The sequence below is a fragment of the Rhyacophila brunnea genome, unplaced genomic scaffold, assembly GCF_057557595.1.
Source record: "Rhyacophila brunnea isolate RB1 unplaced genomic scaffold, BYU_Rbru_1.0 scaffold_4, whole genome shotgun sequence".
NCBI classification, from domain to species: Eukaryota; Metazoa; Arthropoda; class Insecta; order Trichoptera; family Rhyacophilidae; genus Rhyacophila; species Rhyacophila brunnea.
Genome location: NW_028233068.1, coordinates 10,225,165 through 10,250,228, shown reverse-complemented (window position 1 = coordinate 10,250,228; position 25,064 = coordinate 10,225,165). Strand labels below are relative to the sequence as shown.

At 33.6% G+C, this 25,064-nt stretch overlaps 1 protein-coding gene across 1 annotated transcript; it reads right to left on the bottom strand.

Moving 5' to 3' along the window:
- Positions 1 to 10,225: 10,225 nt before the first annotated feature.
- Positions 10,226 to 23,594, bottom strand: LOC147066851 (uncharacterized). Its single transcript, XM_085953723.1, has 10 exons — positions 23,429 to 23,594; positions 20,627 to 20,894; positions 18,235 to 18,350; positions 18,022 to 18,143; positions 16,981 to 17,147; positions 15,927 to 16,181; positions 14,930 to 15,088; positions 14,092 to 14,169; positions 13,265 to 13,372; positions 10,226 to 12,564 (listed from the first exon to the last, which is right to left on the bottom strand). Exons 1-10 carry the CDS (start codon positions 23,437 to 23,439, stop codon positions 12,085 to 12,087), a joined length of 1,764 nt encoding a protein of 587 aa, XP_085809849.1. The 5' UTR covers positions 23,440 to 23,594; the 3' UTR covers positions 10,226 to 12,084.
- Between the last annotated feature and the right edge of the window lie 1,470 nt (positions 23,595 to 25,064).

The following is a 25,064-nucleotide window of genomic DNA, read 5'->3' as shown; positions in this document are numbered from 1 at the left end:
AAACATTTTATGCGTTACCATTATATTCACAAAGAAGTGTTGCCAAATAATATTGTTGTCGTCACTGAACAAGAATGTGATATACCTACAGAGAAGCGCTTTATTTCTGTTTGCAATTTTTCCGTTTCTATGCATGTTTTTAGGTCATGTATAATATTTTAAAATAGATTTCATAAAATATCTATTCTTGTAATTCTGAGTAAAGAATTTCAATAATTTGAAATCCCTCCTGCTTTATTTGTGTGGTTTTAAACATAATATAGTTGTCAAAGATTGTTTGAAACATATTGAATTCGATTCTCAATGTAGATTTCACAATTTTCCAATAAAATATCTATAGAACTAGAATTTTATAAATTGATTGAATTTCCTGGACTAAAAAGGAGCCTTTAAAGGTAGAGTACAAAAGAATTCACTGAAAACTTTTGCAAAATAAGTAAATATGTATGTTTTGGTTTAAAGTTGCTAAATGTAAATGATTTAAAAAATATCACAGATCCATCCTACAACAAAAGATATCGTCACCATATTGCTAAGCATCCGATCGTTATTACAACTTTAGACCTTAATTATTGTATTTGTATATCATATTATGTCGTAATTAACATTGAAATCTTAGTTTTTTTTTTTTTTAATATTGTACCTGATTATTAACTTTCAACAAATTCAAATTTGTAAATACAGCTTAAATTTTAGTTCCATACTTTATACTTTTTGTCCCGAGTGTCGACATTCGGCTGCTGGACTGCATTACAGTATTACCGATCATATTTACTGAGAACTTTCCATTTGTTTAGCAATATGGTTAAAATATAAAGTTTAAACTGTATTAGATAAAATACTTATTATTCCGTTACTGCAAATGTTTCCTGGTAAAGATCAACGAATTCGTCTATGAACATAATTTCTGTTAGCGTATTGTGTACATGAGATGCAATATGTAGTGCGGTCATTCTTAAAGTTTATTAAAATTAATGCTTCTGTAATAATGGGACCAAAGATATTTAAACATCTCTAGTCTCAGCAGAATAAATTAGTGTCCTTTGCAATAGTGTTTTGTACACCCTACCATGCAGAAATTGATAATTTTATAATAGTTTACCAAAACTTAGTTATTTGAATCTCAATTGGCTATTTTGAATGAAACTGTTGTTAATAATTAATAAAGACAGTGAATAAATATTCTTTCTTCTGAAGTATTTAACCGAAAACATTCCTTAAACCAAATAGTTTGCCAATCTCTAGAAAGCACTTTTTATTGATAACAAAGGTTTTTAGCATATTTGTATTGGTCACTAGAAAATTAATAGTCTCCGCACTAGCAGTATTGGATTCATTGTTTGTACAGAATGGTGGCCCGCTGTTGCTTTGGTTACTTGCTACAAATGGATCTACAGTGAAAAATAGCTTACAGATCATCAGCCTTTCAGTTTCACACGCATCTTCATGGAAGAAAATTTTCTTTAACATTTATAACTTATTTTTTACAACGCGAGAGGCGGAAATTATAGATGAAATATATTTGCAGTAGCAGAATGATACATATTATTTTTTACGTCTGCACATTCTGTCTTTGTCCTATGAAAATATTTATGAACTTTTTTATTAAATTTAAAATAGGCAACATTGATATTTTGTGATGTTTTCGTGTTTGGCAGCAGTGTCAATATTATAAATCATTATTTTTTCATGTGGCGCTGGGAGATTCCATGAATTAACTTCAATCGCAGCATTTATGACAATGTATTCCATATATAATTGTTTTTTATCAATTTGCTTTGTAAATCATTTTACAGAGTGACTTGGAAGACAGAATGTTTCAGATAGGACATGTCGGTGTTGACAAGAGTTTCCTTTTGTTTCTATTTAATATATTATTATATACCTACCACCTACCCATATTAATTTATATGTATATGGAAAAAAATCATTGTGTGAAAAGATAATCTATAAATTTATTATGTTCCAGATATTTTCTATTGAAGTGAAGATGCCTTGTGATATGTTTTTAATTTAAATTAAATATAAAAATCAAACATTTTCTCATTATGTATTATATATATATTTTAAAAGATATGATATCAAAGGAATTGATGAAAATTAACTTTCATGTTCATGCGATAGTAATCAAACATTGAATATTATTCTATAATTTCACCCAACTTTTCTTTGATGATTCAAGCCAAACTCATCATGCTATTTACAATACCGTCGTAGCAACCTCAATTTGGCTATAATGCAAAAGTTCACAGGATAGGACTGTGTCCTAGCACATGAGCATATTTTATTAAAACAATTCTAAAATATCTTTGATAGGAATCCATGAATTTTTCCTTGATATATTAGTTATCAAAAATCTCATTTAGATTATTATTTTCTTGTATTCGAAGAGCCAATTAGATGAGACTACGATAAAAATAGCTGGTTTTTTTTGGTGTAAAAAACTTTTACCTATTTCATGGCGATTGTGCACATAGCCAGTTTTGAGGGCGCAACGACAATATACAGTAATACTCAAAAGCTATGTGATTCAATGTTTGGTGACTTCATCGAATTTAGAAATCCTGTACCTACTAAAGTGACATAATTATTCTGTTCGGCCAATAAATGTGCAACCATTGTGGGTGTGGTTTTATAGCAAAAATACACATTCAGTAAATATTATTTATAGTTTTTGCTTAAAATGTGATTTTAAGATGTCCAGTAATGAAATCTGGCAGGATAAAACAGACAATCGTTTTCTTTATGCCTCTTGTCTTGGTTAAAAACTAACTATTTCTGATGGTTGCTGTTGATGTATTTAAAAAAAAAAAATACTTAATTTACACCAACTATTACTGTATTAGAACATAATAGAAATTCATAGGTAATAATATGACTTCTTGAGTTCCACCAATGTTTTATTATGATGAAGTATATTTACAACGAAAAGGGAGACTTTTAATATTATTATATTATATCCAAGGAAAATTACTACGATCAGTTTTATGATTATTTTCCTCCAATTAAGTCAATATTTAATAATCAGGGTTTGATATTTTGATTCCATTCCAAATCATATGTTTTTTAACATACCCAAAAGTTCATCTATTAAGGTAAATTATACATACCTCACCTTGGATGACACATGACTCAGCTTTGTAATACATATCATTGAACAACAATTAAATATGATTTTTTTTTCAAATCTTTTAAAAGTGAGGACTTACAATATTAAAATTTATAGATGATCCGTTTATATTCTATCCACTTAAAAAAGTAATTCATGGTACTTTCAACCATAATATTGGATGTTTTCATCAATTCCTTTGGTCTACCGGATCAGTTTATATCATATTATATTTAATTAAAAGAATTTTGAGGTTATGAACTGTTTTAGACAATTTTTGCCGATGATGAAAAACTGTGTTTTTGTAAAGACAATTAAATGTAAAAAAAGTGAAATTTCCAATAAAATGAAATTGTGAAAATCTTATCAGCGTCTTTTTATTGCATGTTTAGTATTGTTTAGTCAATAACTTACAGCACTTTTCCCATGGAGTACAAATTTTTTTTTCTCATGCCGTTGTGTTTATGTATATTTTTATTTTCCATAAAATTTTATAGGCTATGCATAGATAATGGATAATCAACAAGTAGTAAAGCCCCGAGTGAAGGAAGATTAAGAAAAACTTTTCATCTGGCAATTAATAATGATTAGCTTATAAATAATAGTAAAATATTCTAATAATCGTTTCGATGTGTGTTAATCTTAATCCTTTCGGCACGGATAGCACACCTGCTGTGCCCTTGTTATTTAAATGTGGTAATTAAATGCTCCGCAGTGGAAAGGTTAATTATTTATTAATTAAACAAGCTTAAACGCCTATCGGAAAATAGACTCCATTCCTTTGGACTTGTTTGCCCATTGTGGTATACGTATTATGAAACAAATCTTTCTAGAGTAATACAGGCAACAAAAATTAAAAAAATAGGATAATCTGTTATCCTGTCCATAATACTATGATGAGTAAAAGGGATGATCCCATCTCTTTGAGTTTATACTTTAGCGTAGACAAGCTGTTTATTTTTGTAATTTTGATAATGGTTTTCCAACCGAAATAGCCATCGATTAATAAAACAACCTGTAGAATTTAATATTTTTTTTTTGACCATGTCTTCTAATAAGATCATATATGGGCCACCACAGAGTGGAGGTTTATATTACTTAACAGAATATTGTTTTTACGAGAAAAACAATATGTGTATTTGCCAGATTCATGACTCGAACCAGGGACCCACGACCATGGGCCCCACATCGTGAAGCGGGCCCTAGGCTAGGATCTTTGGCAGGCCCCCCTACCTATCGTTAAGGATAAAGGCAGTGTGACACTCTACAGTAGCATTTTCCAAATGGTGTATGCGGTAAAATTCATGTGTATGTTTAGTGTTCTATTGTATATTTTAATACACCCATTTGAATTATGGAGATGTCGAGTATTGATACACAATTAAAATTTGTATCGTATAACCCCATGATTTTAAATAATAACATTAGTGAAGGAAAATAGCGCCGCAGGCGACTTTTTTTACTATTAAAGAAATTTTTTGATGTGTGTATCTCACTTATCTGGTCGACTCGCCTCGCCGGGCCCCCAGGCTAGAGCCCTGTCAGTCCCCCCCCTTGTGGGGGCCATGCCCACGACACTATAAGCCGCTACGTATCATTCTGGAATACATGGAATTCCAAAGTAAATAGTTGAATCAATTAATATGAAATGGGACATTAATAATTTTATTGGCCTTCTAATTTTTATATGAACTGAAATAGGGAAGTACTCCCACATATCTTATATTCATTATGATCATTAAAATGTTAATGTGATGAGAAAAGGTAGGCATCATAATATTATTATCACACCTACAAAGTTTACAAATTGTCCTCGGAGTTCTTCTCAAATTCTTCATTGTCGACCTATCTAATCAGATTATTAAAAGCAACAAAAAATGAGTAAAAAATCATTTCTGTATGCGACGGTACTCCATAACTCTACAGGGAAGACAAATTACTGATTTTTCGCGCGTTAAACATCTGGTATTTTTTTAGTGGTAAACTTTTAGGTATCTATATTATTTTTCTAATTCTTCGTTCTGTGTTCTTTCTAGTTTAAACATATTTTTTGAAATGCCCAAAGACAATTGAGACATTGTGGGTTACTGCTATTTATCATATCATAGGAGACAATAAATAAAATTTCAACATTGTAATAAATCATGTTCACTAAATTTGGACCATAATCTACCGCTCGCATACAGATTTATTATAACAGTCAAATGTTATAAAGATTTCAATAAAACTACAATTTTTGATAATAGGATTATTTATTGACTGCTGGAGATATAGTTGGGCTATACAAAAATAATATGCACACATTCAATCGCCAACACAGACTAAAGAGAATTGTTTACTGTTATCGTTAAATCAATAGTAATTAACATTTACATTTTTATGTAACATGACATAACGGTTCTCACAATGAACATGCTTTGATTGCATTTTATTGATAGTACAAATTGTATGCGCACAAGGGTGACTGTTTATTGTTGGGAACTGGTGTGCATGAGGTAAGCTCTGTCAATTTAGCCTAATAGAACTTGGCGAATCGCAACATGTCGATCACATACTCTGTGTACACCATTTACAATCAGGGTCCTGGGATGGTTCCAGTACAACTTTAAAGAGTCCTTGCTCGTTATATCACTGTATACAGCTGAACGGGTGGTGGGAAAGAACGCAAGAGGGTCATGGACCAACCATTTCCTCCAATTCCAATATTAATCTTTTGCAGTGACATTCAGAACGGTCTAATTGATATTGGCATTATTATTTTCTCTACCATGCAACAAGTTCATTTAGTTAACATAGATGGAGTTGATTTTATGATTTTTGTAAAGATATTTATTATACATTGAAGAATTGCTGCAATGATGCCCACCACAAGAAGAAATGACAATGTTGAACACATCCAATTATTGTAAATTGTGAAAAAATTTTGATCAGACTGATATTGTGCTACGGTTCAGATTTGTGAATATTAAGGCTAAATGCGCATGAACGATCACAAAACTGGCCGATTTTAAAGTTTGTGTTCTGAGATCACAGATCGCGTCTGGCTGAGTGCGTCACATCATTGTTCAGCGCGCATTCCCGATGATTGAATCAGCTGGGTGACCTCATGTGGGTAATGCGCGTATCTAAAATCGTACCATTCCATAATATTCATGCATGCTGAAAAACAGTTGATGTTACCATCAGCTGAGTATGATCGTCCAATTAATCGTTCATGCAAGCTTAGCCTAATTTATCAGTGATTAACAGAAGTTGTAGATATCCAACTATAAAACCTTTAGCCCCATCTACGAGGATATCATCTGATGTTGCTACAACCATGAGCTGTATAAATTCATGACTAAGCCAATGCCTGCAATAGACCGGCAACGCAACGTATTTAGTGGACCTGCAGATCAATTCCAACACTTCACTCCACAATCAGCAAAAATAGTGATAAATTGCTGTTATATTATATTCCAATTGTTATGTAAAATTTGTTAATATCGCCTTAGACACAGAATACATCCATAACATAATGGTATTATCTCGGATCTAGAAATATAACGAGAAGGTATTACGTAGTTAGAATAGATCTGCAGAAAGGAAAGCAGACTGCGTCAAGATAACAACTTCAATGGATAGATGGTGGTATCTCTCGTAGTTGAGAACTGGAGAGCGACCAACACAACAGAGAAGTCGTCGGCGCAGCAAAGATTTACCCCGGACTGTAGTGCCAAAAAAGTATATGAGTGATTCTATTCCAAACTACAAATCTTACTAGATATTTTCAAATTAAAGGAAACATTGATGAGAAACTGAAATTGTTCAAATTATATAATTAATATTGGTATATTGTAGTTGTGCTGGCCAAAAACTTTTATACTAAGGATTAATATATGATTGGTACATATTAGATTACTCATGATTACATAAATTTCATAATATCTGCGATTGATTTATTTATTCGACAAGATCCACTTAAACATAAACCCAAATAATATATGTACAAGTTATAAATACATAAAAATATTATAAATTTAATTAATAATGTTACCTACGGCACTAAACACTAAAAAAATAGCCTTTTTATTGCACTATCTAAACACAGAAAGGAGCACCCAAATTAAAAAATATAGGTTTCAATATACAACAAACATTTGGTAAAAAAATTCTAATATTAAAAGGTTTGGAAATGATTTTTGATTATTTATATTCATTGCTGTCACACTTTTGTTATTAATTCTATAACTGATAGGTACAAAAGTATCAAATTTGTGTTTTTAAATAACTGACACATTTCGATTCTGTGGAAAACTAAATCAAAATTACTTTTTTTTTTTAAATATAACAACACTACAGAATTTAGTTCATATCATAATAGATTTTTAGGTTGTCACCATGACATGGAGGAAGAACATGATGGTGTTCTTCCTCCTTTCCTTGATGTTTCGGGCAAGGCCAGATTTACAGTTGAATGGATCGTGGGTAGAGTTGGGTTTCGGGGGCCCTGGCTTATAGACCTTTCAGCCCTATCCAGGGGCAATTCTCAAGAGATAATTTACAAAGTGTACTGTGTGTAAAACGTTAACGCTGGTCTCAGTGTGTCGAAAAGGCGTTGAGGCTGATAGAGCTCTAGCCCGGGGGCCCGGCCCGGCGAGTCGACCAGTTAAGTGAGATAAACACACTGCAAGTTTGCTCTAATAGTAAAAAGGCACTTTTTCATGAGTAGAATTTTATTTTATAATTATTTTTAGTGTGTTTCCCGAATAATAAAAATGACTATTTATTCAATAATATGGCGAAGGGTCACATATTAATTGGCTATGAAAAAAGGGGGTCGCGATCAGTGCTTCATAATATGATGCCGAGTGCCAACAATTCAAGTGGATTTATAAAAATCGCTAAAAATACACAGAATTTTTATTTTACACGGAACCCTGGAGTTCCGCGATAGGCTGGGGGGCCCACCAAACATTGTGGCCTGGGAGCTCGCTTAAGGATGTGGGGATCATGGGTGATAGTTTACCGTGTCAGATGCGATGACCAGAGATACCAAGTCAGATATTGGATTTTGCTGAAAGTACCGAAACCCATGACGTTTGCAAATCTCATCGTCCCTATTACTATTGTCAAGGTTCCTGTGAATTTCGATAGCCTCCTTACTCTCTTGACTCCCACACTTGTTTACTATTTGTTTGGCTTGGGTAATGTAAGCCTTTGGACATCCCTGACAGCTGATCTGATACACCACAAATAACCCAAAAATCTATTACAATAACAAACAACCGTGAAAGTCTCAGAAACATTATATTAATTAGTTCATACTGATCAATATTTTAAATTTTGGTAAATTTTGACATGAGATTTATAGATATATTACTATTATACTTAAGAGTATGTAGGATTTGTCTGTATATTCAAAAATACCTTTCCATAGTGCATTGTGAATTTGTTCATAAAATATGACATAATATTTAATATTGAAAGAATAATCTCACAGATGGCATTTGAATACTAAAAAAATATTCAAATACGAATACAATTGGAAACTGTAAGTTTGTATAAAAAAATATTTGAGCGGGAAGTGAGAAAGACAATTTATAAAGAAATATACATACACAGTATGTACACAAGGACAGTTAAAAATAATATTCGTAAGTTAATTACATATATTTTGACTATTTTATTATCATATTTCACTTATAAAACTTATTTAAAAGCCACAATGAATGATGTTGCTCAAGTTAATGGTCCATACATGTTTCTAATGCAGGTGATTGATGAGTCTAAAGTTGCCGCATTTGTCCACCCTCTGCCACTGACCAACGGATGATCAACAAGTAAAATAGTCAAGTTTTAAAAGTGTTAAACTTATTCGTGAAATATCTTATTTGAGTGTAGATTTTATATAAAATAATAGTGATGCAAAGACACTGCAAATATTGTACCTAGCATCTTTTAACTTAAAACATAATAAAACTTTGAATCATTACACATTTATTTTGATTCGAGTGATTGCATATTAATGGTCAGACTTAGGATAATGGTTAATGGACGAATTTCTGCGACTCGGCCAGTGTTGCCAACCGCCATTCTTAAAAATATGTCAGATATGGTAAGAAAATAAGCTATATGACAGAAAAATGCTAGATTTTCTAAAAGTTCAAAAAGTTTCTAAAAACTAGCATTTCAAATAAAAAAAATTGTCATAATTCATAAAAGATCGAAGAAGAATTGCATATTTTACAACTAACAAAATAAGTCATAAAATTAATGCAGGTTGTATGTTGGTAACATTGATTTTATTCATAAGATACAAAATACAACAAGTCAGTATGTTGATTTCCAAGAATATTGGTAAGATATTCTGGCTTTATTAGGAGTTTATATTGATGTGTTGAAAAACGCAAGATTTAATGCCATACACCATATGCGAATTTTGCAAACTAGATGCATATTCAAAAATGCTAGATCTGGCAAGAAAAACAAGTTTGCAACGTTGGACTCGGCGAGTGAAATTACCCCACTCAAGGGACTTAATGTGATTCATGCGGAAAAAAATCTATGACTTTATATTGACTGATTTGTATGGCGATGGATTAGGGGGTCAGATAATAGACCTGTCTCACACGGACGACATTGTGTAGTCTATAATGAGCCACAAAATGAAATTTGAATGCAAATGGGTGTTTACTGAACAGCAGTACCCTGCAATAGGAATTAAAGTTACAGCCACATTCTGAGGTTAATACGACTGTAGATTGTGGTCCGCATTGAGCTAGATAGCAAAGTGTAACCGTTTCAATATAAACAAAATAATATTGAGCCGGAGAAATGAAATCCAGAAGATATTTATGAAAATTTAATTCAATAATAAATGATTATATTAATTTCTCACGGTGGATAGAGATCGTTGATAGAGATCCTCTATGGAGCCATGGGCGCATGTTTGAACCCCATCTTATGTGTTTGATCTAGCTAAAGCAAGGATCCAAATTTATTGGTTGGACGAATGGCTAACAATCTGCCTCGTAAAAAGTCTATTAATATAACATCCACCTCATGGAGACTCAATATTATCCACTCAAGAGCGATCATGGTAATAAATTGTGATTACTTTTTTTTTTGATTTTTATCTATGGAATACCTTATATTCCGTATTCAAAAATCCAGTATGCTTTCTTAAAATGTGTGTTAAGTTATGACAATTTGATGAAATACACTACATTCACGATCCACGTGACGACTCAGCAATTGTCCAGCGGTTGTTAATCTAACCGGGCCAAAGTCACATTGAACAACATCGGCTTGAATGCAAATTCTGAAGGTGCGTTAATAGATTATGATTAAAAGTGACATATCCTGTGGACTAGTTTGTATGGCTAATAATAACCTCTTTTGACTACTAACAAAAAAAATATATGTGTGCATGTCTATAATAATATACTTTCAAAGATTAATGTTTATATAATAACACAATAATAGAATGCTACAATATTTCTAAAAGCTTCAAATTCTCCATTTTAAACTTATTCTATCAACCTGACTTGACTTTGTATAATATATTGTTGCTCAGAATTTTAATATAAGGTAAATTTGGGACGTAACCTTATCTTATATTCAGTCACTCATGACATGTTGAAATCTACTAGAATACCACATGACAATAAATGTGGTCTGGCTAATTTATAGATAAGTGCAAAAATGTTAATTTTGGGATAGGTGAATAGTTTAAATAATTTTTGTGAGCTGACTTACTTAACCATTTGACGGTTAGTTTTATAAAATTTACCATTGCAATTTCTTTAACTTGGTTTTCAGGGAACGGTTTAAACCACTCGTGCGCACCATTTTTAGATCAAGAGCCAGTTTATTTAAAAGAAAATTTCCAAAGTGCCACTCAGGGATGTCGGATTTGTTACATTGTCAAATATAAAAATCTCAGAATACAATGCCCTGATCTGGATCGCTCGGCAAGTTATGACGAAGCGGTCTCGAAACCCAGAACCCGGACTAAATATTCGAATGCAAAAATGCCATATATGTACATGGCTGACTGCTAAATAATACAATGTACAATATTTTCGTCTTCGACAACCAGAATAATTTATGAACGGCAGCAACTCTTTCTATAATTTTGGTAAAAATCGTAGCAGCAAATTCTTCTAATGACAAACATCTGTTTCGCACTTCTCATAAATTGACCAAAAACCACAGATATGTAATACAGTCGAAATTGGTTATTAGCGTTACTCATTATATCAGAGAATATGTATTTTTAAATGAGCGGTCACATAACACAAAAAGTCGCAATTCAAACCAAAATACACAATTAGAACTTTTCCCCGAAACAAGCATGGCATTCTAAACTACAAAAGAAGTTGTTTATTGTAATGAACGCTGGTAGGTACCTAGTGACTTCACAAACCTTGGATTTTTTACATGCAATTTCAACCATATGCGTGTATGCTTTTTCAATATAAACACCAATTAGGTAGGTACTTAGACACTTAACTAGTGTCATAAACGTAGTCTGATTCCGGCGGCATCCTGTTCGCTCAGATTTTATTGCTTAGGGTCAAAATGTTTTTAAACGATCGACACATTAACAGTTTTAAGAAAATTTTTGACGATATTTTAGCTCAGTATACCCGATAAGTAACTCGCTATAAAAGTGAATAAATGTATGGAGAAAATCATAAACTAAAATGTCAACAAATGTTTCCTCGTTACATCCGAGATCTCGCTATATCCGTGATCGTAATAACCGAGTTCGACTGTATATGATGAAAATAATATCAACATTTGCTTGGTGCAACATGAAACAGGGTGCTTGTCAAACTTTTTCATTATCAAGTTATGCATTTTTGTGAATCCATAATAAGTGACTAAGGATAAAACTCCTGGTAAACAGATTATTATTGACTACATAATACTTATTCGAGGTGTGCTTACATTATAATAGTAGATTACTAAGATAGTTCCGAATCACGTCACGCGAAGTAATACAACGGCCAGAATCTCCAGTAGCTGTGCCCGCTTGCCTGGTTCTGATTCATCCTTTCAGGGTTCTCTTTATCATTGCCTGTTTTAGATTCTTTACCCTCCGCCTTCTTCTTATCCTCCCTAATATATTCCTTTGCGAGGTCGTCGCGATCAGGTTTCATAACTGAAGAATCTTCATCGATGTTCTGTTGACTGTTGCTTATATCACTGGGACTTTTTTCTTCTTCGTGTGTGATGTCTTCTTCAACCGTTAACGGGGATACTTCTTCTTCACGTTTCAGATTATCAACTGCCGCCTGTGCAGCTTGACTCGGCTGTGTTTGAAGATTGTTGTCAATTTTGATTTCCGGTTGCTTCTCATTGATGAGGTTAAGAAAATCTTGTGTGCTGTTATCGTTTGCTGATTCTGCTTTGTATGAAGTTGTTATATTTTTCCGTGGTATCGGACTGACAATCGGGACAATAACCTGTAATAATAAAAAAACTATTTACTATCAAGCTTAGTTATTTGCAAAGGGTTTGAACAATAGACGTTGAAGAAAATCTTGTTCTATAGACGAAAGTGGAGCTAAAAAAGTGATTAAAAGAACTGTAAAACATTTCGCATTGCAATTGCAATTTTTTTTTCATAAAGATATATTTAGGCAGTAATGAACATTAAAAACTTAAAACATTTTTTTTTAAATGAACCATAATTTATGCAAAATATCGCAAATAACAAGTCATTACAACAAAATGTCGAAAGGCAAGAATCGTCGGTAAGTGTAATAATATATAATGTTCATTTGAATAATTATAGTTCAAATTCTTTATCCATAACTCAATTTTTTTGACGTGCTGCTTGCGATGTTACCAACTCTCATTCTCATATGCCAGATGGGGTAAGAAAATAAACTATTTGACAGGAATTATTTACATACATATATGTCTGAAAATATGTTAATTTATGCAATAATGCAGTGGTATTAAAACTGTGCGCTAACTAACCCCAGGGGCAGGTTTAGGTAGGTAGGTAATGCATATATAAACAATATCAGACTAAAAATGGAATGCTTAAGGGTGGCATTTTGCCTACGGGTAACTATGCTTACCCATCCCACCAATTAATATTTTTAAGGCATCGAAACCACTGCAATAATGGGTATACATATTAATAATAACATTTACCTTTCTCGGTATTGGAGTCGGCCAGTCAAAACGCGTATTTCCGTTTTCACCATCAACAGAGAAATGTTCACTGGCTGTTTGCAAATTGTCTATCACTGCTTCCACCGTCTAAGATAAAAAACACACTCACATATACATTTTACGAATTCAAAAATGATCACATTGTAAGAAATAAAATCACCAGTGGCGTGCAGTCTTTAAATGCTGTAGAAAAGTAATGCAGAACTCGCGGCCCAAAATTGGTCCTACAACAACAAAACAACCACAAAACACTGTCTTTACTTAGCAGGGTAGCATTTTAATATGCAATAATATGCAAATATAAGTTTTTAGTTAACTTTACTTCAAAGGATTCTATATTACTAATATTGCGTAGTTAAGTATTTTCTAAATATTTCAAAGCTATACTAGACCGAAAACCACATACATATATAAATTATTTCATCAATCTTTCGAGATTCACTTACATAGTAACATAACCCTACGCAGATAATAGTAGAAAATAATAGGTACTGTCGAACAAGATCTTCTTGGCTACATGTTAAAACTGTGAACTAACAAGCTTCTCCCATTTTTAACCGCACTTCCATTATAAACTAACAAGCTCCTCCTATTTAGTCGACGACAGCGCCTTCCGACTTATGCCTAAATCTTCTTGTTGGACAGTAAGTATGTATATATATGTATTTTTGAAAATCAGCCCTACAAGCAAGTCACCGCACGCAAATGGAAAGCACTTATCTAAAAAGTGACACGGTTCCAATTTTTTTTTCTTGAATTTTTCTGATCCTTAATAAAAATCGTATATTATGTACAATGCAATGTACCTTGTTAACAATCACCCTCGTGTCAGCCGCTGGCAATGATTGGACCGTTGATTCTTCCACAGGAACTTCTGCGGTTTTCTGCAATTAAAAAAATATTTTCAATTAAGTAATCATCATCATCAGCCGGGGTCAATCCACTGCTGGATGAAAGCCTCCCCAAGCTTTCTCCAACTCTCTCGGTCCTGTGTCGTTCGCTGCCATGTATTTCCGCCGAACTTTACCAGTTCGTCAATCCAGCGGCTTTTAGGGCGGCCCTGTGGCCGTTTCATGCCCCTTGGGTACCACTGGATGACGGCATTTGTCCAGCGGCCGTCCTTTCGGCGAGCAATGTGCCCCGCCCATCTCCATTTCAGCTGTTTGGCAACGTCCATTACATCGCGTACTCCTGTCTGCTTCCTAACCCATTCGTTTCTCTTACGGTCCTTTCGCATGATGCCCAACATACACCTCTCCATGCCTCGCTGTGTGACTCTTAGCCTTTGGACATCTCTCGTGTTGAGGGTCCACGTCTCGCAGCTATACGTGAGCACGGGTAGCATACATTGGTTGAACACCCTACGCTTAAGACATAATGGTAGGTCACTCTTGAAGATACTATTCAGACGTCCGAAAGCACTCCATCCCAGATTTGTTCTTTGAACAATTTCATCGTGCATGCTTCCGTCTATGGACACCTGCTGTCCGAGATAGACGTAGCTACTGACTTGCTCGAGTTGGGTGCCATAAATACAGATAATCGCAGGGTCCGAAAAACAGTTCCCCATCACTTTTGTCTTTGAGACATTTAAGTAATAAATAAAGTATAATAAGTGCCAATGACTATGAGATCAGAAGCTACCTTTTCAAGGTCTTGGTGATATTTCTGGTAAACAGAAGCGGCTGCCCTCATCTTGGCCATGAAGTCGGGACAGGCGTGGCCAGCCACCCAAGTCTGCAGCGTTGAAGGAATACTCACTCCGGGATCGTCAAAGTACGTCAAACTGAATTCAATGCCGGGCTGCAAATATAAGGCAGTGGTTATTTTAACAAGTTCAGTGCATTGATCGTGATAATTATGTACATATTACACATAGAACTGAATAGAATTTTGGTTATGATGGACAAGTATCCGCTAATAAAGATGTGGGTCGCTGGTTCAAATCCCGCATCTGGCAAGTTCACATGTTATTTTGAGAGCTACAGTAAAACCTCGTTAATACGAATTCCATGGGACCAATCGAAAAAAAAATTCGAATTACGAATTATGAAATGTATGGGAGAAAAATATAAAAATTTTGAAAAAAAATTTTTTTTTTGATTTTCATTAATTTCGTTTATGATCATAGATTATTTCCGATTCTGTGTGTGTTAATGGGCCATAAAATGTCAGGATTATTTTTATTATCTTCTTAAAATAAGTAATTTATGTTTTAAGAAAAATCTGTCATAAATTTTAATGACTGGCTCATGAAATAGTCTACTTTATTACGATTTATTGAATATTTTTGTATCCCAGGACTGAAATCATTTTGAATTAAAGCTATGGTTTTATATGAAAATAATGTTCGAGGAACTTTTTTCTTGCGAAAATTTCGAATTATCCGTGTTTTTACTAACGAAGTTTTACTGTATGTAGTTGAACCTCTGAGATTTTCAAGGCTTCAGTTCCAGTGAAAAAATCGTATGGAGTTTGATTCCGGTTCTTTAAAACCTACTCACCTAGTGAGAAGTATATTATACATTTTATTCTAATAAAAGTTAGGTTCACATATCCTAGCCAGGTGAAGCATATGGACCACATTTCTTTATTGATTATTATTACAGAAAACTTTAACTGAATTGAAAATAATAATTACCTTATCAGGATCGGTGAAAGGTTTGATGACAAGATTACTCCAGTACTCCTTCACCCTGAAAGCCTTCGAGGATTCCGGTGCACCTGGATGCTGGCATGCCTTGCAAACCATCACGATAAGGTCTGCGTTGGCTTTTGGGTCGATGTTTCTTAATTTCTTACGGTGGATGTCAAAATGTGTCGGATTTGAACCGCGGTCTTTGTCAAGGTACGCATATCTCCGCACGTACACATAATCTCGATTGGCGAAGAATCTCTAAAATTAAAAAATATTAATTATGAACAAGATTATAAATACTATTGTATAAAACATATAATTCATTCACAAGATAAAAATAACAGTTTGCCGTCACTGAACAATTTGTGTATTTATTCAGTTTTAAACGAGCTACACATTTTATCTATTAACATGTTTCAGTATGTATGAAGGGTAGCTTATGCCTGAAACCTCAATGTGTTTTCTCTTTTTACCATAATAACTCATCCTTGTCTCTCCAATTACCAAGGGTCTATTGTATTTGCAGTGTGCAGTGCTTGCACTTACACTGCTTTTTATTAACCGCATACGTCACAGTGGTGTGTTTAGAACTTTCCCATACAAAATAAATGGGATACTTATTCAATTCGAGCAGTCATAAATAATTTCGAGTGACATCAAAAATGGGTCACAAATACTAATAAAAGAATATTTTCTTATGAACAGTCTTTTGTATTTTGAAACTGGTGGTTTGGAAAGCAATGCAATAGACTTTATGAACGTGAAATCGGGAATAGAAACCGTAACAATAATCAAATCTTCCCTGTATAATTCATGTGCACTAAAAGAAATCGCATGTTTGCGTTCGCACATTCGAGGTTGGTGTTAGAGTATAGCAACAAACAAAAGTAAATAAGTACATAGTATAAAAAACAAATTATGTATGTCTTTCTTATCACAGATAAGCAATCCTGTATTGCAGACAGAATTTGATATGCTATATTATGTACATACAGACTGCAACAAATAGAAAGTCAAAGCATTTATTCTATCAAGACACATGGAAGAATTCACCAACCGGCCAAAGCGACTCCCAGTGTATGACAGATTGCCCTCCATCTGGAGACTCTTCTTCTTCAAGCAACTGAACGGAGAGAGCGCTGCTGTCCCATGTGCGCCAGTACGCCGTGTCCGTGTGCATCGCCAGGAAATCTCGGGCTGTCACTTCGCTGTAGCGCCCATAAACTGCATAAATAAAAACAAAATTACTGATTTGGCAGATGAAATGACTATAAAATAGTTATATGTCATAGGTCATTGACAGACATTTAAAAATGATTGGGTGTTAGGTATTCGTTTCACTTGGTTTAACTCAAAAATTTATAAACATTTTCAAGTTAACCAAGCACATAAAACATTGATTAATGTCTAAAAGTGTGTATTGCTCTTGTTATAATTGGTACATCTATCCAACATACAATGTTCACCATTGGTAAGTAGTATTAAAAGATTGTGAAGTACAGTAGAACCTCAACTATCCGGACTAATTGGGGATGATGATAATCCGGACAACAATAAATCCAGATAATCAAAAACTTATAAAACGTCTATTTTACTTCTAGAAATTTAATAAAATCCCTTATTTTACACTATACGGTTTTTTCCGTCACAAGCTCAGTTTGTGGTTGAGTGTTATGCTGTTTGGTTATAATGAATCGTAAACAAATTATTGCATTGAGGTTATATAATCGTTATAAAACCATCTAGTGAAACCGTGCATTAGATCACGTACATCACTGAGTCATCGGTGGCCATCCGGGCGCCGTGAATACAGTGGCAATGGACGACTGCTATATGGCGCCGTTTCTGTTTTTAACCGTAGCCGTGTAATGTGAAAAGGGCCATGCTCTTCTACACGCCACTAAAAAAATGATGCCTTTTGATTTTTTGCCGTACGTTCAAAACCGTATAACGTGAAAGGAATGTGTTTTTTTGAAAAATTCAATTCCTCTTTTACTAATTATACATTTTTCTTGTAAGTATACGAAACTGATCGGAAAAAAATCCGGATAATCTAAGTTTAGATAAACAAGGTTCTACTTGTATGTATCAATGAGACCTTTGTAGGCGTATAGCCCCTGTCCTTTGGTTTGTTCTCTCCTCCAGATGACGATATCCTTGTTCTCCAAAAATGGCTGCCAACCCGTCGACGGATCACACACGGCTTTATTCTCTGTGCAGCTAAACAAACAGAAAATCAAACTGATAAGAGAGCAAACATAACAAGAGAAAGAGAGAGAGAAATTTGTAAGTCAGAGTATGAGAGATATACCAGCAGTAATGTTCATCTCTGAGTGGCTTGTCCACCAAGAGCCTCTTCCTACAGATGCTGCACACTAGAGTGGCCATCTTAAGTGATTCCAGTTCCGACATCTCGTCAGCCAACTCCTGAAACAAAAATATGATTACATATTATGATTTTGAACACCACAATTTTGCAGTTTTTTACACACCACTTTACCTTTTACTTGTCTGAGAGAATAATTTATGACATTAATCGGTAGACAATATATTGAATTTCAATCTTTTGGGTGTTTTACAATTCCTCTTTTCAGTTTTCAGGAATAGTTCCTTTTAATGGTGTTGACAGTTAATTCCTGGTGGATGGATATTATTAAAAGGAATAATAATACAATAATTATTACTTAATGCTGTTTTTTTATTTTCATTTACAATAAATCTGGATATGTCTTATATCATTTTCAATTGGTGACAAATATCATCCACTCAGTTCCTATGTCACTATTCTTTAGAATTCTTAATGGGTAGTATACTAGTTGCGAAAAATTCCATTGATGCAAACGTATGGCTTTAGGAATACACAATATTATTATAGAATTTTTTAAATCTTTTTGAAATTTTTCGTCCACTACATTGAAACTTATTGTGGGTTTCGAACAGTTTTTACTTATTTTTTCTTTTGAGTGCTAACATAGAGTATATAAGTACTGTTTTAGTTATTTTGGTGCAAAATAATGTTCAATGTCTGTGCTTTGTCAAGCATCACTGACGAAAATGGGAAATCTTGAGAATTGATAATCAATAGTTAAATATTATTACAATATAGTAGGAATAAAAAAACAGGCAATTCTGGCTTTCTTCAATATTTCAATGCAAACCTTTTTATATATTTTTTCCTCTATTTTCCTATATATCCTTCCACAAAAATATATCTATCTTTTGAAAGAATCATGTTTGTTCATAAGATGTTAATAATTAATAATAATGAAAAATCATGTCTCAAAACCCTGCAATATTTTGTGTTCAAATTTCCTCTTAATATAAATTTAACATTTCAAAACAAATTGAACCAATCATGTAAAGCATTTTTTTGATATCTACAATAAGTATGATTAATTAGGTAGTTATCATTGTGCATTAACTGATGGTCATTTTATCTATGTGGATTAATGAATATAATATATAAGGCGTCTAATTCCAAAAAACGATAAGTCCACATTTGGTCAAAATTGAGAAAAAAAATACGCACGTATTCTTTGTATAATTTTACACAATATGTATTGATGTATAAAATCCAAAACGCGACATAACCCTACGAAAAAAAATATTTTAAGTCTCGATTTATTACAAAAAACGCCAAGTCCGTGTTTCATATTATTTAAAGTTTGGTTGATTTCGCGCGTGTTTAAGTCAACCAATAAGGGATCGTTCAATATGCAAAAGAGCGTCTCCCATGCTGTAGCATCTGGTAAACTCATAACAGTGTCATGGAAATATGTGCCTTATGCGGAATAAATTAAAAAGTGAGGTACAATTAGCGCTAGGTCCAATTTTAAGACATTACATTAATTACATTTAAGAGTTTATCGGCTGAAACAAATTGCCATTTGGTTCTAATTTCGACATAGAATACAACGGAAAAAATAATCTCACGTTAAAACAAATAATTGAAGCTTGAAACATAAAAACGTTGTTTCCCGAAAATATTGAATTTTGGAGTTGTCGCTTTATGTAATTAGACGCCTCATATTATGATTTTGATTAATTTTAATTATATAGGTAATCAGACAGATTTAAATTGCAGATATATCAGTGGCTCCATACTAGGCGATTATTTAAAGCCTACCTTCTTAAGAAATATAATTTTTAATTGCATATTGACGTACCTACCTATCTATATAATCATTTTATTTTATAAAAATAATTTAATTTGCCAACGACATCTATCGTATATGTAAGAAATTAGGAAAAAGAAAGGTTTTAAAATATATGCAACCGCGCGACATCTGTCTTCAAGTATTTGTCTAATTATTTGCCGTGAATAGTGATGTTTTTTTATATGAACTTTATGTCACGTGACCTCAGGATGTCTGGAGCAGTCTATACAAAACGATAGGTGCTAATGCGAAAGCCTAAAATCTTTGCGTATAATATATTATTTCAATAACATATAAATAAATATAGATTGTTTTTAAAAATAAAAAATAATTTTGATTAACCTAACGATTTTTAATGTGTATATCTGACAAGTGTGTTCTTTTTCTGTGATCTCCACAGCCTACCTCGTTCCAAAAGTCACCCATCGCCACTGATATAATACATTATAATAACTGTACATACAGATTTACCTATAGAAATATATTTGTTAAATATCAAAATAAATTCAGTAGAAGTAGGTATAAAAGGAATCAAAATTGCCAAACCTCCAGTGTCTCATCATTGATGTTACAGTCATTCCAGTCGAACACATTAGCGGTGTTGCTGTCGCGGGTTGCATTATACACGCCGGTGGCTGAAAGGGCGAGACCTTTCCTTCCGTAGCGCTCAAACGCAAAGCGGATTCTCTGCCGCAGCCGCCTTCCATAGTCAGGCTGCCTCAGGCGGTGCCGCATCGTATTGCTCCATCGCAGAGAGCCACTCCCGCCACGGGAACGACTGAAGAACTCCTTCGCTGCGGTCTCCCATAGCAATCTATGAAAATAATAATGAATGAATTGATTTGGTATGCCTCATCCCTACTTCAGAGTGGTGTTACAATTATCCTACTTCTATAATCTAGTATATGGACTGACACCGGTACTTTGGTTGCCAGTCTAAATTTATTTTCTACAAAACGGGTAATTCAGTGAAGAGTGACTATTGGACGGAGATAAATAATGGATAAAGTGGAACCCCGATCTACCGTTCTCGCATAAATCGTTTTCCCGCACGGAACGTTCATTTTTGTCCCGCCAAACACCCATAATTTTTTTAAATAATCCCGCATTAACCGTTCCCTGCTTTATCGTTTTCCTTGATTCATCGTCTAAATATTATTGTTCCGCCACAAATATTATTCCGATTGACCGTTTTTGTTGAATATTTTTCATTTCGCTTTCGTAGAATTGTTTATGATACATACAGACCTTTCAGTCGTGTCGCTTTGTTTGCACAGGTCGGTCGGCGCTCAGGCATGCCTCACATCTCGTATCACGAATTTTTATAAGTCGCAACTAAAAGTCCCCCATGAAGAAAACTAGAACTCTAGCTGTTGAAAATAATCAAGATGTTGAAAAAAATCCAGGAGAAAAATGAGTATTTAAAAAAAAAAAATATATATCCTGCATTTATCGTTTTTTTTAGGGTCCCTTGAAAACCGTAGAATCGGGGTTTCACTGTAATCGAACAAAGTGCATTTTTGGTCAGCCATACTTCACCTTCAGTATTTTACTTATTGACATAATATTAGTAGATATTTACTATTTTATCTTTCAAGTATATATACAAATAAGTCATGTACACCATGTACCTATCATTACTAATGAGCAGTTTTGTGAATATGCGGAGAACCTTAGTGGAACTGAAGATGAGATAGAATACAGCGATAACGAGAATTCCATATAAAGTTGACACACATTGACGATAACAAAATCAGAAAATAAAACAAAAAGCTACTCTTCCGTCACGTGTGCTCGCGCTACACAAAGGAATGGTTGTCGGACATTTTCCTAACTTGTAACAAAATTAATCAAATCAAATTTATTTATTTTACATATAATGAACATAACAAATTATAAATTCAAAGCGTTCATGTACATAATCATTTATACATTGGTTGGGTGCATAATATTATCTTAGTAATGGTTGTATTTTGAGAGTTAAAAACAAACCAAAACCTACTGTTACCCAAAAATAAGTACCTAGAGTCTAGACCAGTGTTTCCCAACCGACGGTCTGCAAATAGTTATAACTCACGATAAAATGCATAATATGCTGAAAATTACACGCATATCCTTGGGCGCCTGAATAGTATCTTCAAAAGTGACCTCCCATTGTGTCTTAAGCGTAAAGTGTACAACCAAGTGTGCTATTAACGCTCACGTATGCATGTGAAACATGGACTGTCAATTTAAGAGAAATCCAAAAATTACGAGTAACACAACTTGGCATGGAAAGGTTCATGTTGGGAATAATGTGTAAAGATCACAAAAGAAATCAATTGATAAGGAAGCAGACAAGAGTACGCGATGTGATCGAGGTCGCTAAACAAATGAAATGGTAATGGGCTGGACATTTTGTTCGGCGAGTGGACAACCGCCGGACAAATACCTGCTTACAGTGGTGCCCAAGGGGCACTAAACGCCCTAAAACCTGCTGAACTCATAAAGTTTGGTGGGTGTACGTGGCAGCAAAGAACTAGGGACCTAGAAGAGTGGAGAGAGCTAAGGGAGGGTTTCATCCAGCAGTGCATTGACCCCAGCTGTTGATGATATAAATAAAAGATCTGCATCAGTGGTCCCCGAAATATTTCTAATATCTTTACTGAACAGCAAGGGTAAAAAGATTTACCAAGTTTGGCAAGTGTAAAGGTGGACCAGTGGTTCTTAACCGATGGTCTGCAGAATTTTTCTGGTGGTCTGCGAATTTTTGGTGTCCAAATGCCTATGCTAAAAATTCCAATAAATCTTTGAAACCAGTGCACCTGCAAGTGTTTGAGCATTGTGCGTTTGTTCCTAAAATAAATAAATGATTTTTCATATGTTAGCGGTCCACAAAACGTTTCTCCTATTTTCAGTAGATAAACTGGGCCTTTTTTCAAATAGGTTGCCACCTCTGGTAAGGTTTCAGCTTGTTTTTGAGTTCAGAAGCTAATTAAAAGCAATTACTTCAACTTTGAAAAAGATACATCATGTAGTACCTAGGTACAACAGTTAACTTTATAATATGATTAACGAACAATAATATTTATAATAATATATTTACATACTTCATTATTCTAATATAGTTATTAGTACAACAAAGTAATTCATCGGATATTTTTAAAGCTGCGCAAAATGATTATATTATCGCAGAAATTCATTACGACCTTTCAGTGTTATTGAATGTTTTTTGAAATATCTAATTTTACAAGGGTGAATGTTTTCTTGGTTAAGAGATACAGATGTTGAGTATATTTCGAAATACAACCTAAAATAAGTTCATCGGCATGCCCAAATGTCAAACAACTTCATGACATAACAACTTACTTGAAATTCATTAATATCGGCGTCCCCGAATTTGATAAAAAATAGAGACTATTCAAAATTCTCTGATTAATATGGTTTAGATTTATAATAAAAAGATCATTCTTTCACTAATTCATATCCTGCAAATGACTTTCTCAGCTAACCTTGTCTAACCTAAACCTACACTGACCTACACTGTTGCCAAGTTGCGATATCTGTCACTTGTCAGTGGATTTTTTTAATGGGGATCATTTTTACGCAACATTGTCGGAACAAGCGCTTGATACTACGATTACTACGACTGACAGGTAAGACGCGGCGTCGATTTACGTACGCAATAATAATATTATTTTACTTTGTCGTGACGTCACGGCTGCCATAATATTATTGTTCAGAGTTTTTTACGTTTTGTTCGTAAAACACAGTAAAACTTATTATGAATAGCTTTATAGCGCCGTATTTAATTTGTTATAACAGCAGACAATTATGTATTAAAATCATAAACAAACGTAGGTAGGTAGGTTCCTACTTACTTATAGCTTTCTTTATTTCGGATAAATCTTGAACTACAAAAGCAACGAGTACATTATGAAGACAGCTATAATAATCCCAAATATTTGTACAAATTCTTTTATCAAACAATGATTTTTATTATAAAGAGATTATAAGTATCCTTTTGCACATTAATGAATGAATTAATATCTCTTCTTCCAATACTTTCAATTAGTCCAACCTAATAGTCGGACGACGAAGACGAATGTTGTGGAAAATATTGCAGCCAATATGAGTTCCCAATAAAATAAATCATATATTATTATTATTGTGGTGAATTTTTTTTTTATTTCTCTGTTTATGTTTTATTAAAATTGAATTTAATTTTCAATAGTTATTCAAACATTCACAATCGCATGTAATATGTTTTATTTTACATATGTCAATGTTAAATAATATTTAAAATGTGCTGACAAGCGTATTTTCTTGTTATAAATACATTTAATAACGATATAATGAAAATATACACGAATCTATTTTTATAACCTGTAGTGACGTGTATGACGTCATGCTTATTAGCGACATAACTGGTGCTTTATATACCCAACCTACCGTATGTCTTGTTTTCAGCTCGTGATGAGTTTTATTAAAATAAATAAATTTACCAAATACCTAGATTGGTATAGGTACCTACCTAGATATAAGTATTGTAAGTACATCGGTTTTTTTTACGTAAGTTTACATATTAGTAATGTAGTTTTCTGTTCAGTACAAACTCTAGAAATAAATACACGTTCCTTTGTGTTTTGTTTTCCATGTTGAGTAAATTAGGCTAGATTTAATATTTACTTAGAGTAAGTAAACTTGTTTTAAAATGTATGTAAATAAAGAAATGTGCCTATTTAAATCTTTTATTACGATACCCGGACAATTATAGATATACCGATACACGAACCGCGAGTTGTCACAAACGCAGCAGCAAGCCGATTTGTAGAAGATTGCAGCAACCTGCGGTAAATTGAAGTGGATACTGCAAATCACAACATATTTTTATTTTGTCTTAGTTTGCCGCAGACACGACAAAGTGTTGTGCATAATATGTGGGTATAGTAAAGAGATTGTACTGTACTCAATCTCATTGGGGTATTAGGTGCGAAGCTCATTG

Coding starts and splice junctions, on each gene's coding strand:
- LOC147066851 (XM_085953723.1), bottom strand. Junction 17,148..18,021: donor GGGGCTATACGCCTACAAAG/GTCTCATTGATA, acceptor TTATTTATGCAG/TTTATGGGCGCTACAGCGAA. Junction 16,182..16,980: donor ACTGGGAGTCGCTTTGGCCG/GTTGGTGAATTC, acceptor TTTTAATTTTAG/AGATTCTTCGCCAATCGAGA.